The sequence below is a fragment of the Apostichopus japonicus genome, chromosome 17, assembly GCF_037975245.1.
Source record: "Apostichopus japonicus isolate 1M-3 chromosome 17, ASM3797524v1, whole genome shotgun sequence".
Classification (NCBI taxonomy): domain Eukaryota; kingdom Metazoa; phylum Echinodermata; class Holothuroidea; order Aspidochirotida; family Stichopodidae; genus Apostichopus; species Apostichopus japonicus.
In genome coordinates, this window is record NC_092577.1 from 30,145,012 (window position 1) to 30,158,856 (window position 13,845).

At 36.5% G+C, this 13,845-nt stretch overlaps 1 protein-coding gene across 3 annotated transcripts in view; it reads right to left on the reverse strand.

Moving 5' to 3' along the window:
- LOC139984800 (potassium voltage-gated channel subfamily KQT member 1-like) overlaps positions 1-13,845 on the reverse strand; it is a 221,165-nt gene that overhangs the window by 20,029 nt on the left and 187,291 nt on the right. For all 3 annotated transcript variants that reach the window (XM_071998857.1, XM_071998858.1, XM_071998859.1), the window contains 2 exons: positions 13,151-13,326; positions 1,102-1,230 (listed from right to left, as the gene is read on the reverse strand). In XM_071998857.1, the coding sequence (XP_071854958.1) occupies positions 1,102-1,230; positions 13,151-13,326 (305 nt within the window). The remainder of the gene's footprint in view (positions 1-1,101; positions 1,231-13,150; positions 13,327-13,845) is intronic.

The following is a 13,845-nucleotide window of genomic DNA, read 5'->3' on the forward strand; positions in this document are numbered from 1 at the left end:
GTTGGTCCAATTGTTCATGCACTTGCAATCTACGCCGTGGCACGTACGGCCAACTTTTCAAACCGAAATTTTCGTTGCTCTCAGGATGACTCCTTTTTCATGGTGCTAATTCTGCCCCCCCCCCCGGGATCTGCTGGACGCAAGCGCGTGGACAACAGACACGACCTAAATCAGCCGACCGATTGTTTCGTCGTCTCTCTTTTCTCCTGCCCCATTTGATCTGACCATGACTTCAAAATTAAAAGCCTCCGTGTATAGATCGAACCAAGGACAGCGATTCCTTTTGACGACTTTTATCCTCTCGTCTGCTCCCCGAATCCCAGCCCGAGATATTGATTCTTCTCTTTACGACGCTAATCAAAGATAAATATACGTGTACAGTAGCATGGAGGTGAGTGAATTAACAGGAAAAGGAATGATCAAGGATAAATGTCCCAGAAAAAGTCGAGCAAAATGTCAGCTGTCTTTAGTTTGCGGTTTCCTTTTTTGTTTTGAGTCAGGAACTTAAAAAAGAACGTCTTATCATGCGACAATTTCCAAATAGCTGAATTGAAAATAAAACATGGCTGCTAAATTACCATGAAAAAGTGAGGAAGCATAAAACAGGGGGGGGGGGCGGCCAGTGGAGTGTTGAACGTCCATTGAACAGAATATGACAAATTCAGTTCATCTCTACTTTCGAGTGAAGTAGCCCGGCAATTTTTCGTATTTTACGAGCAAGCATGATCGATGCTTTATATCATTGGAGCAAATTTCATTTTTTGTGAGTTTTCAAGTAATTTTTGGTTTCATAATTAATAGCACATTCAAAAGAACATGTAATAAGTAAAACCAGAGAAATTGAATATAACAATAAAACCCGAGCCTCCCCTCCCCCTCCATTCTTTGTGCTTTATATAAAGTGATGCGTGGAATCCACTAGCACTCATGATGTCAGCCAATAGGCGCTGTTTGAGATCTAACCACACAGGGAGCTGAGCTGAGCTGCTCTAATCCATGAACAAGTCAAATTTAAAGCTGTTTTTCCAAGAATTGACTTGGCCTTAAAAACGCATCGACTTATTTCTTCGGGTCGTTCCATGTCTTTGAGTCTTGACTTACCAGGCCGTACCACAGCGCATCCGGTAACGTGCCGTAATCCGTCGAGTTTCTCTCGTGTTCCATAGTGTAGACCACGAACGACAACGACATGACTGCCAGGAAACCTATATACCATGTTGTCAGTAACTCCTGGAAGAGAAGGAGAAAATAAAATAGAAATTAATAAAAACTTGATTAAAATTAAAAGTTAAATAATAAATATTGGTTAAAAGGGAAAACAAAAGTGGAAAAAGTTACGGGAGAAAATAGAATCAATGCCGGTTATTTGTGCCTCGTCATCTTGTGGAAGTACATATTGCGGACCGGAGCAGTGCCAATCGCGCCTAAAACGTGAAAGATTTGGAAGAGTTGTACAAACTTTCGAGAGGTAGCAGATGATGAATAAACAAGCTTGTAAAATGGGATGGCGGAGGAGGACTTTAGTCAGGGATCCAGGAAAATTCCCCCCTTCCCCACCACCAGCCCCAGCCCCCGTTTTTACAACAAGACACAAAATGCCGGTGGATGATGTAGACTTCCAGCATATGGGACAGAAATGATACTTAAAGAAAACAGTGTGAGCACAGGCGAGATGGGGGCAGTTGCCCCTTCCCCCCCACTTTTTCCAAACCTTGAGTTGGCTTTTTTATCCAATCCGGTGTCGGCATTCAAGTTGGCTGGTTATGCCACAGCAATACTGAAAACTCTGCAATACTTTTATACTCATTCTGAATGTCGTACATAGGCTATAAAAGAGATTGACCCAATTGTGGTGGTTCTTAATTATTTAAATCCTTTTGTTATGTCGTCCAATAAATCTGGCAACAATTTTATGCATATAACATAATTACATTTTCAAATACACACTGGGAAATAACCTATAAAATTTGCACCTTATCATATCTAGAGGCTTTATAAAATGTCAAAAGTTCTCAAAGACCCCTCTCCCAGGTCCCCCCCAACCTTCACAAATCAACTTGTCCCCCTCCCCGAGTGTGATGGTACGTGACAATTTAGTATCGTATTATATTATTATCATGTAAAAATCACGACAATAACTTAACTAACTTTTCAACTATTAAAAATGTCAGCATTCGAACAACAAACTGCCTTAACTTTAACAACTTAGTTCTAGCAAATTTTTGTTATTCACTTAAATTTGGTTTCCTGAAACGTGCGATCGGTCGACAAGCTCGTGTCAGAGTACGGTTAATTAAAGCCATTGACGATAAATTTTCTCTTACCCCTGAGGAACTCTGTTATCGTGTACCATTGATTTTTTATAGCATAATGTCAGATCCAGCTAGCCTACTGTACTACAGTATATAGATCACCCAAACTAGGTCAGGTCGCTCTTCCGACCCGACGACAAACGAAGATGAACAATAACGTCCGATGATATATCTCGTTACCAATAATTAGTCCCTTCCCCATGTCTATATTAACGACCAGACATCGTTCTACGGTATCCCATGTCGGACTTCAATTTATGAGACTCGTTTAGCTTTGCGATGTAGACAGAGTTTGTAATGAGTTTCAAGTTGACGATTCTGTTCTTCTTTGAGAACAGAAAAAAAACGAAAAAAAAAAAACGGGGAATTTAGCAACTAAGGGAGACGAAACACTGCTCATCATGATGATTTCATAATTATTTCAAGGAAGCTGGTGTATCTTTGGTTGCATTTCACTATACTTATCAAGTCACAAATTACCTTACAAGCTGGACTTGACGAACGGAACAGAAGGCAGTCATTTTGCGACGCCAAGAGACCACGTTGACACACGGCCAGGAATGTGGAATGAGAATGGCTCGTAACTTAGTACGCTTCGTGTCAGGTGGCTATCCAATTATTAAACAGGTTTATTAGCTCAAACGTTCTTGGGGTTGTTTTTTACCAGCTGGAAGTTGTAGTACCAGAAACTAAAAATGCCATGTATACTCTAGCTGGTAATTATATCGTGCCCAAACCCACAACCTCTCAGACTGCTAGGTATTAGCCTGGTCCGACTATAACACTCTTTATTCTCTTGACTATCATAATAATTATCAAAAAAGTTGAAGTCTATACCTTCAAACCCACATTCACCAGACATTCGAAAAAGGAATTTATTAACTCGTACTAGTATTATATAATCTATTCATCTATCCATCTCAGCAGCATTAGCTTATTATTACTGTATATTTAATCCTTACGTATATACTGTATTATTTTTGTACATTTTTTTTCCCTTTTCTTCCAGCCTGAGGGAGTCTCCTACTTTGTTAATTCTATTAAGACTTTATAGGAGATTTCCTTTCCCATTGTACACAATTGGCTATAAAACAAATAAAGGAATTTAAAAAAAAATCGTAATAAAGGCTTATAAGCACAACCACTACAGAAAACTGTGTGCACTGCTGTACAGGAAAAACAACAATTAAAATAAAACTCATAGTAACGAAACAAAATTTATACCTGGTCAAGATTCTGGCTGAAATCAGAACCATATGAAAAATAAGTAGTGTTTTAATTGCCTCTCAAAAGTAGCAGCATTTTGGACTTGTTTAAGGCTGTCAGGAACCTTATTTCACAATTTCGGTCCAGCCTTCGCAAACCAGCGATACCCATACGAGGTTTTAACTCGGTTCTTTTCATAACATATTTCTGCTACGGTCAGAGGTTACCAACAGATCATGGATATAATTAGGACCCAGTCCTAGCTCTAACAGACTTAAACACAATCATGATGGTAATGCACCCTCCTTTCGAGTACGTAGGGAGCACAGTTTTACTGTAGGTGTACAAAACAGTTGATTTTGTTGTCCAAAATGGTAGTTAGTAGATCTGCTAGTAGTAATAAGCTAAGGTATTTCGCAAAAATATGTGGAGGAGTGATCCACCATAGCCCCCCCCCCCCCCCTAGACAAATATGAGACACATAGGAAGGGAAGAGAAAGGAGGTTTGGGTTGAATGCTTTTTTTTTTTTAGATCTTTTCTGGCTTTAATATAATTGTCTGATTGCAAGATTAAAAATACTTCTAAAATTCCTTCATTTTCTTAAAATTAAGTAAAAGGAATATTGCTCTGTTTTCTTTTCCCTAAATTATTCATTTCCTGGTATTCTTTTTCACCACCTGCCTCCCTAAAGACAACTCAATAGAAATTAGCAGAATTTAAGGAAAGAATATCCCACCAAATTTTTCTTCTTCTTAGGGCTTCAATTATTAAAACGATCATTTTAAATAATCAGTGTTGCATGCATCATCTATTGATTAAACTGCTTTAGGTCTTGTCAACCCATCTGTAAAAACAATTAATCCATATTTTAACATCAACATACATTAATTACACATTTTTTATTTAAAACATTAAGAACAGGCAAGATAATATGCCAATGGGAAGAAGGTGGTGTGTAGGCGGGGAGGGAGGGGAGGGGAGGATTTGGAAGGTTGGAATATTATCACTCTTTAAGGTATTTAGTAAAGTGAAAGATAATATATTTTTTTAATGGGAGAAATTTAGGTCAGAGTTGAAATATAATTGAGCTACTTTTATCCTCTTCTATATGTCATTAAATAATAAATTTAAATAAAAAAGAGAAAACTAAAAACAAAGAAGAGAAGTAATGGATTAAATTGTGGTTCGTTCAGTTGGCGTAATAAACTGTCAGACAATGGTGGTAAAGTTTAACTGTCAGCTGCTTGGAGAGGAGATATTTAAATTGCTATCTAGGATCTGCTAGGACCGAAACTTTACCCAAACCAAACTTAATATGCAAAATATGTCATTCAGTACTGCCAATTAGTAAAATATATCAAATTTCTGCAGTGCTTCTTTTAAATACTTTAATATTCTTATTTTACTTCTTTGGACACTATTAATTCAAGCTGGGTGCATGGAAGCAACATTCTAAGATAGGCAGGGATCTGATGAAATGGATGTTAGCAAACTTATCCAAACCAGAGCTTTAGCATAACGTGTTAAATAGTTGAATATATAATGTGAAACCCAGACTAAGCTATAGTTAAGGAAATATTACTATGTGTATATAGAGCTCAATTTATTATTTTTTTTCTTGAACTATGGAAATTATCAAAGACATCATAAATTAAAAAACCTTAAAATTACTTCAAATATCTTGCTTATTAAGCTTTTCTTTAAACTCTGTACGTCATTAAATCAAACAAAAAGTAAATAAAAAAGTAAAAACGGAGAAGAAAAATAATGGATTAAATTGGGGTTCGTTCAGTTGGCGTAATATACTGTCAGAAAATGGTGGTAGCGTTTAACTGTCAGCTGCTTGGAGATGAGATATTTAGATTGCTATCAAGGACTGAAACTTACCCGAAACAAGCTAAGATGCAAATTACAAGTTTCAAACATGGCTCACGGCTATATCAATACAGACTTTTCATCAGGATTTCTTTTGGATTATAATTATAATTATAATTATGATTCTTATATTTTAATGTTTGTTTTTTCCATTTTGCATGATACACTCAATGACACAGTTATTTACACGCAACTTTATATTGAGTTATAACGAGCCAAAAGACATATGTCAAGACCTATTTGCTATTCTATTTTTAGATTTATACTACAGATTATTATTACTAGAATTTTTTCTCCATAATCGATTTACACCTACGCATTTTTTTTTATCAAGTAATGTGACCTCGATTTAATCATAACAGAATAAAACACAGATTACTGTAAGCCTGCCTATTATTAAATTTTGTGGGGAAGTGGTTTTTATCTTGCTGGTATATCAAATACATCGAAACTAACCAAAAAATAATAAAGACGAACATTTTTTGGTTACATCTCTGTTGCTTTCTTACAAATTAGCTGGAAATTTATGGGGTTTTTTTTCCAAAAAAAGAAGAAAATGTCTTTTTCAATAAATTGATATTGTACTTCCTTATTGAAGTAACTGAGTAAAAAAAAAAAAAAAAAACGAAGAAAAAAAATGAAAAAAAGATTTTTTTTTATAAATTGGGCTGTGATAAATATTTTCGTATAATTGTAAACAACGTTTAATTTGATCTGTTTTCTGTTATTATGGCATACTACACCTCAAGCTATTTACAAGTTTGATGATGTTCACCAACCTAACAAACTGCCTTCACAGTGCATATCAATGCATAATAGGCCTATCATATGCTAGTATCTAACTGACAGCTTAAAGGATTGGTTCAGTTGTCATACATGTTTATGTTATATGAAAGAGGACAATAAAAGAAACACAATGGTGAAAAAACTGTTCAAATATCTTTTGCGGTTAAAGAGATATTCAAGTGTAAAGTTTTATCAGATCGTGTAGAAACTGCTGAAATCTGACTAGCTGTGATGTCACATCCTCACATTCCTGAAAAGTCTTTGTTTTTCTCTCTAAACATTTTGTGAGATTTCATGACTTTCAACCAAAAGATATGTCAGGAGATCTCATATTTGTCAAAGGAAGTATTTGAGATTAAACACATCTGAAGAATTTTTGATTATATTATTTTCAAATGTGTTAAAAAATGTAAATAATTTTTAAAGAAATATATTCACACATGTTAAGGAAGTGAGGATGTGATATCACACCCTCACAATAAGTCTTTCTACACCAGTCATTTTCAAAGAAATTTTGATATCTTCAAAGTGTCATATCTCCTTAACAGAGCATGCTGTCATGGTAGTTTCTTCACTGTTCTTTTTGTCTTTTTGTGGTCTTTCATACAAAATAGACATGTCAAACACCTGAACCAATCCTTTAATGACAACTCTAGAGTATGTTATGTTTGAACGTGAATGGCAAAATTAGGAAGTACATATTACGACGACCGTTGTCTGTCCGTCCTTCTGTTTTTTCAACTTCTTTCATTCCTTTCATTTGTTAATATCGAGTGTGCCATGCTGGGTATAACCCCTCAGGTGTATTTAATGTATATGTAGATGTGACGATATAACCTGCAGCAGAGTTAACCTCAACCTGAAAATTGATTCAAAGATGAGATCCCGACTCGTTTCTTCCGTCTCGGATCACCGTCGGGACGTAATAAACTTGACTGCAGAAATCGTTAGACGCAGCCGTCAGTCTATCTCTCCGCGGCGCCCTCTGGCGAAAAGGGCGAATATGTGACACATTGTGTAAACATTCATCACTTTTCGGCGATCTGCATGTCTATAATCCTCAGATGAACCATGTACGAAACCGTCGTCGTGCGGGCGACCCGGTTTGAGCCCCGGGATGTCGCCGAAAAAATGTACGCGCAGTAGGCGATCCGTGAGAGAGAGAGATTAATTGATAAAGGCTCAGATATTCACCGTGTGGATGGCGGCGGTGATGAATGTTCGTCGAAGCATTCATCATCCAGGACTTTCTATGTATTAAGTCGCACCTTTACTGCTCTTCGATGCAAGAGGAGGAATCTTGGTTAATATACCTGTATGATCTAAAGGTCTACGTTCATGATTAGGCTAATGCATTAACAGTCCGTGACAGTTTCCAATGTGATTTCTCACTAACTCTTCAGGACAATACATGCTATCATGACAATGTCATGGACATGCAGCTGTGCATCTAATGTCATTGAAAAGCATCACTGAAACGCAATTTTTCTTCTAGCTGTGGACGGATGAGAGCAAAATCGCAGGGAATATTTTTGTATTGCAGGGTTGTAACATTTCAATCGTGACAATTTTTCACCCAATCTGGGTTAAGTACTTTAGCTACATAAAAGATGTAAGTTTCCATGTTTTAAGTATTCGATCAATTGCACTAAAGACCTGCACAAAGGTATACCGCATTAGGAGAAACATTCATGGGGTGTCATTTTTCAGGGAATCCCATATTGATCATAGCTTATTTTCACACTTTTATATCCTTAAAATCTTTCACAATTCTATTTTCTTCAGACAAATTTCAATACTGACACTGTTTTGGAGGCAATGTCTTTGTCAACAGCAAGAGACAAATTAAAAAAAAATGTGTGCACAACACCTTCAGCAAATGATGTAGCAAGAAAATTAATCAATTATTTTTATGCTCATGAATATGCATGTTGTGATTTATTTTTGAAATGAACATCATGCATATTCATGTCTGCCCAACACCTGCTGTAATGTTTTATACTGAGCATAAAGTAAATTATGGTTTATGCTCATGAATATGCATGTTGTGATTTGTTTTTGAAATTAACATCATGCATATTCATGAAAATGGCATAATGTACACCCAATTATCCACATTTTAATTTGCTGACAAATTATCCAATAGATTATTGTTCTAGATTATAAACTGCACAGGGAAATTATATAAAGCTTTCCATTGTTGATAAAATGTATTTTCCTTGAGATATATATATGCTCTTAAACTATAATGTGTTGGTTTGTTTCATAAATTAATATGTAGTTATAAAGCAGAAGGACTGATTTGAACCGTTTGCATCGAAATAGGTCAAATTATATACAGCCTACATATTATGTTACAAACAATAGCAGCATGGGGTCGTTCTTATTTGTCATTTAAATTAGGTAACAGGCAAATGTCAACTAATCGAATCGTTTCGTAGAAAAAGAGATAAGTCAAAGAGAATCATACAAAACAACATATTCCACTACTATAGTTAACTTTAAGTAAATCAGGTGCCTGCTGGAAGCCAAAAACGGTTACTATGACGATCGACACATATTCAAAAAAATGCACAGATTCTCAGCTGTTTAAAATTATAATCGAGTCACAGCTGTCGGCCAATGCCCTTTGGAAAATTTGATAATATTGTTGTTCGAAATTTTAATAAATATGTCACCTAGATATACAAAAATGGTTAAAAGGCACCATTTTCAGCTTTCGTTTCGTTCGCTTGACTGTTAAGAGGTTAAGTGATATGCTATGGCATCGGCAGCTCTCATCAAACTATCAGCCCCTGCAGAGAATTCTCTCTTTTTGTTCCCTTTCAATTGACGCTACTTTTGATCGGCCAACGACTCCTTGCACATTAATTAAACTTACACCTACGGGATGAAATATCATCAACAAGTAATTGAATACAACACCTTAATAGACCAAATTCAAAATTTCAATGAAAATGTGAAGAAGACAAAATAGGGAAAAATAAATAGGGAAAAACTGGGCTTTGTGATCACTCTGAATTTTAATTAGAAATGAGGAATTAAAGAGATTTTAATTATCATAAGACAGATGGGAAATTTTTTTCAGATGCCTAGTAAAAATGAGTTTTGTATTTGTCGCAATCCGGTAGTATGAACCTACAGATGAGGAAAATGAAAAAACAAACCAAAAATAGAATTCATAGTCTGCCACAATGGCACACGTAGGGGTACGATAAAGGTTACCATAGAAACGATATTTTAAGAGACATTTATATGGTATAATCCGTGGCATAGACACTCGATTCTCATGTGTTGTTTATTACGCACAAATCTGTTGCCAATGCGAGCTTGATTGATATAAACAGTTTCGCATACATACTTGTGGAAGGCATGATAATTCCAGTTTTACAAATATGTCACAAACAGATCGCAATGGTATTAGTTAACCAGGCAATGTTTCCATATCTCATTTTGTGGGATGGGTTAGTAAGAGAGAAGGGAATCTTAGCTAAGATCCCCTTCTCTTAACCCATCCTACAAACATATAATTCACGTTTCCAACCGATAACACCTGGTTTCAAGCTTAAATTAGCAGAAATGTCTGGAATATTTCGATAAAGGTTGCCATAGAAATTATTAAGGCTAAATTCCTACTAAGGACAGTATTAAGTATCAAGCACAGGTGTTTGCATTTTCCTCCGCTCTCCCCTTGCAGCTTAGGCTCAAGCAGTTTTGCGATGTAAAGAATCACTAACAACATCAAGGTTGAAAGGCTGCCTCAAAACATCTTTGAGACACAACCATGGATGCGAAAAAGCCAACAATTTAGCCAAGTGGCTGGAGGTGTTTACTATCAATGATCAAGAGACCTAAAATGGAACGACGTTCAACTGTGCGCAAACTTACGCATTTTAAAGCTTCCAGTTTTTCGGTTACGTTAATTAATGTGTCGATCCTCATTTTATGTTTCCCCCGTCTCGAGGAAACCTGCTTCCTTAAACTTTTCTCAGCGAGGATCTAAATACCTCCCGCTGGTCCCCTCTGCTTTTGTTGTTCCCTTTTCACGAAGGCAGAGATGCGATGCAGCTCTTAATCTTCGCAGCTTAACACGAGTCGGAATGACAAATTGCGTCTGACGGCATGCGAGGAAGGGCCGTTCACCTTTCAAAAGGTGAGAATCGAGCCGAGCCGCGATAATAGAATGATTCGGCTGTAGAACGTACACGATGCCATTGACTGCACCTGCAGTTAAGAGTGCCGACCCTCCACAAGGTTCTTTTACTCAAGGTGGTGCAATGCTGTATGAAAAAATTCTCTATGCTTGTTGAGAAAGCGCTGGAGAGGAGGCCATTCTCGGGTTTGGCAATAATGACAGACGACAGAGACAGAATTTTGATTGCCTCGGAAAACTTGGTCAAAATTCAAGACTTTGATCTTTACAAAAAATGAGGCAATTTAAGCATAATTCATGAGATGGAATAAACTTTACGACAATAAATATCAATTTCCATGTTTTGTTGGATCTTCAGCCTGGAAGATTCGCTGTTGAAATTTATGTTTTTAAAAAAAAAATATTTATTGAGAAACTTTATGGGATGTATCTATCTATCTGTAGCAGGAGAACATTGTGTGAAATGCTATGTAAAGGTAGTCAGTATAGGCCCCAAGTTATAGCACGCTATAATTGCTAGAGGTTTTCAAAAAGTACTTTCCTTGAGATCTTTTCTTGCCAAATCGTTCTCAGACATTTTTAAGGAACACACAAAGATGACTGAATGTCCCAGTGAGGAAAAATTTCCTCCAAGGTTGTTATTAAAAAAGTTTAAGAATTTTAACCAAAGGTGACCATATTTGAATATCTAGCATATTTGGGACCAATACAGCATACCTTTAAGGCGACAAAGCCTATTCATTGAAAATATGAAAATTTTAAAGGTTGGGGACCATGTAACAAAATCTATAGACAGGTAATATTCTAGTAAAAAGAGAGATATAATCTTCGTTTCATATGTTTTGAAAATTATCTCTGTTTTTCTTCAGTATTACACACAAGTCGTTAATCCACAAATGAAGATATTACTGTTACAATTATGATGAGCCAAAAATGTTTTTAATAATTGTCGAATTAGGGACTCATTTACCAGTTATGACAACATGCCCGATATTGTCTCACTTTCTGCGAGAAAGTCAATAATGTTATTTATGTAAAAGGAACTTTAATCTTTAGGAGAACATATGTGATGACGCCCCCCCCCCCCAATGTTTACTCACTGGAATCCAGTGAAAGTAGGCTTTTGTCTAGAAAACAATCATATTTGAAGCTTTAACGAGATGTTAAATGAAGGTATTTTCATGAAGCATCTGTTGAATATTGCTGTCCACACTTTAAACTGTCGCACATTGTTGGTGACCTGAAACAGCGCTTAACTTAATGAGATAACGACTTTACTTGTTATAAATATTTCTATCAAGTTTGTAAATCAATTTAAATGTCATTGACAGCTACAGGAAAAGAGATAATATCATTTTTCTCATATCCTGCAAAAACATTGAAAAAATTAATTTATGGATTGTGCATTATTTAAGCTAACATCAAGTCAGCCCAAAAATAACCCAATAAAACAACCCAATTAAAAGATGGAAATTTAAATTCAAATTTTTGAGAGGAAATTACCAATATTCTCATTTACCTATTTTTTTTTTTTTTTTGCTTTTATAATCACTCCTTGTTCCTCTTTTGAATTTTTAACAGACATATATGTCACCATGACGACCAAGACCACGGATATGAATACACCCCCCCCCCCCCCGTGGGCGATATACTCTTGAAGACACAGATATGTCATTCATGGATAAAAAAGCAATAAGTAGAAAAAATAGTTGAATTCAATTAAACTCATAACTATATGAAAACTGCACACATCAACTCTCAGTAGCTCGTCTTAGTGCACACACGCCCTCAACTTCACACACATCATTCAAAGAGATGCCCCATATGCAATATATACACCAGTGAGGCTAGATTCTTTCTTTCGCAATATTTTAGCATCGATTCATCCGATTGACTTCAAACTTGCTGTCATTTAGTAGACGACAACTACGTTACTTTTAAGTTGTGATAATTAACAACTTGTTTAGTATATTTACGGATAGAACGGGAATGGAGAGATTTTTTTGTTTTCTCTTCTCTCTTTACATTCTCTTTAGATATTTACATTTTACAGTGTCACTAAACTCTAGAAAACAAGCAGTGAATAACTTTGAAAGCTATACGGACAAAAAATCCATCAAGCATCGAAAAGTTACGGTAACAAAGTTCATTTGTCTACAGTATATTGTAACTGCTGGACTTTTTCATATTCACAGCAATTCTAGAATGCAATATTTAAAAAGTGATGTGAGATGGTAACACTGAGTCGCTTTCTCAACACTGATCGCCAGCAAAAAATTATTTTCAAATGTGATAAACTGATGGAAATTATACGTCAAAAAAGCTGGTTGTGATGAAACCTGATGAACCCCCCAACCCCCCTCCCCCCCAAGAGAAAAACCGTTCAGAGACATTGAGGAGTGTAAATTATCAACAGAAGGTGCTTTTATATAGCATGGCTTTAAATGCATCTAGAAGTTTGACCATAAATAACCATCAACTGGACATTTTACTACAAATAGGAAAATGCTACTAGCGATATGTGCCACCTATTTCCTGGTGACTCTTGCTGTATTCCTTGGAGTGTCTGATGAGGGGAGGGGACAAAGCGTGAGAAAGGGAGGGGTGTGAGTTGGGGGGGACATCAGGTGAGGTCATATGTCGCAGGACATTAGTCCTTAAAAAGACATAATTAAGGCAGAGATGAGACATTTCTCTTACCTTGGCCAAGACCTAAAGCTAATGTCTAAGCAACTGGGAAAGGTATCAAAGAACATATGTTATTCTCCATAATATGGTTCGACGAAGAAAACCTGATTGCTCTGATTGTCTACGAACCTGTCTGTGGGCCCAAACAACTGAGCCAAGTAACTTCCAGGAATTGCCTCGCCGGTCTAATCTAACCAGCCTCAATATCTGGATGAACCTAAGGCCGGGCAGGGCCGGTTTCATAAATTTAGCGTGGCTGCTGCCAACGACGATGATTAGTGAAGAAGCTGTGGCAACAACAATATCTGCAAGGGAGATGAATAAACCCAAAAATATTGGGAGAAAAAGAACAAAAAAAGGAGGTGAATTTCACAAATTTATTCCCCCCCCCCCTCCCAAAAAAAAAATACATCATTGTATATAAAGTGGGTCAATAGAATATTCTATGGTGGCCAGAATCAACAACATTTCTTAGAACTGGTTAAAACAATCGGTTTTTTCTGTTTTTTTTTAATTAATTATTTCCTCCTCTTCTTCTTTCTGTTCAGAAAGTGGCCTGCTTGACAAGCCTACAAAGTTTTCATTTAGTTCACTACCACCCTGGGTCATCAGGTGTCTCTGAAAAGTATTTTCTCCCCCCCCCCCCCTATTAAGTTTTGAAAATTTGCCATGAGTAATTTGGACATGATGTGACCCATTCCGTTTGACCCCTTCCTATTGCTAAGCAGACAAATAGTCTGGAGGTCCCAGCTGCCCCCTTCGTGGCCTTCTTCTGCTGATGACCTACCTTCCTGGAGGGAAATACTGACCGGTTCTAATATATC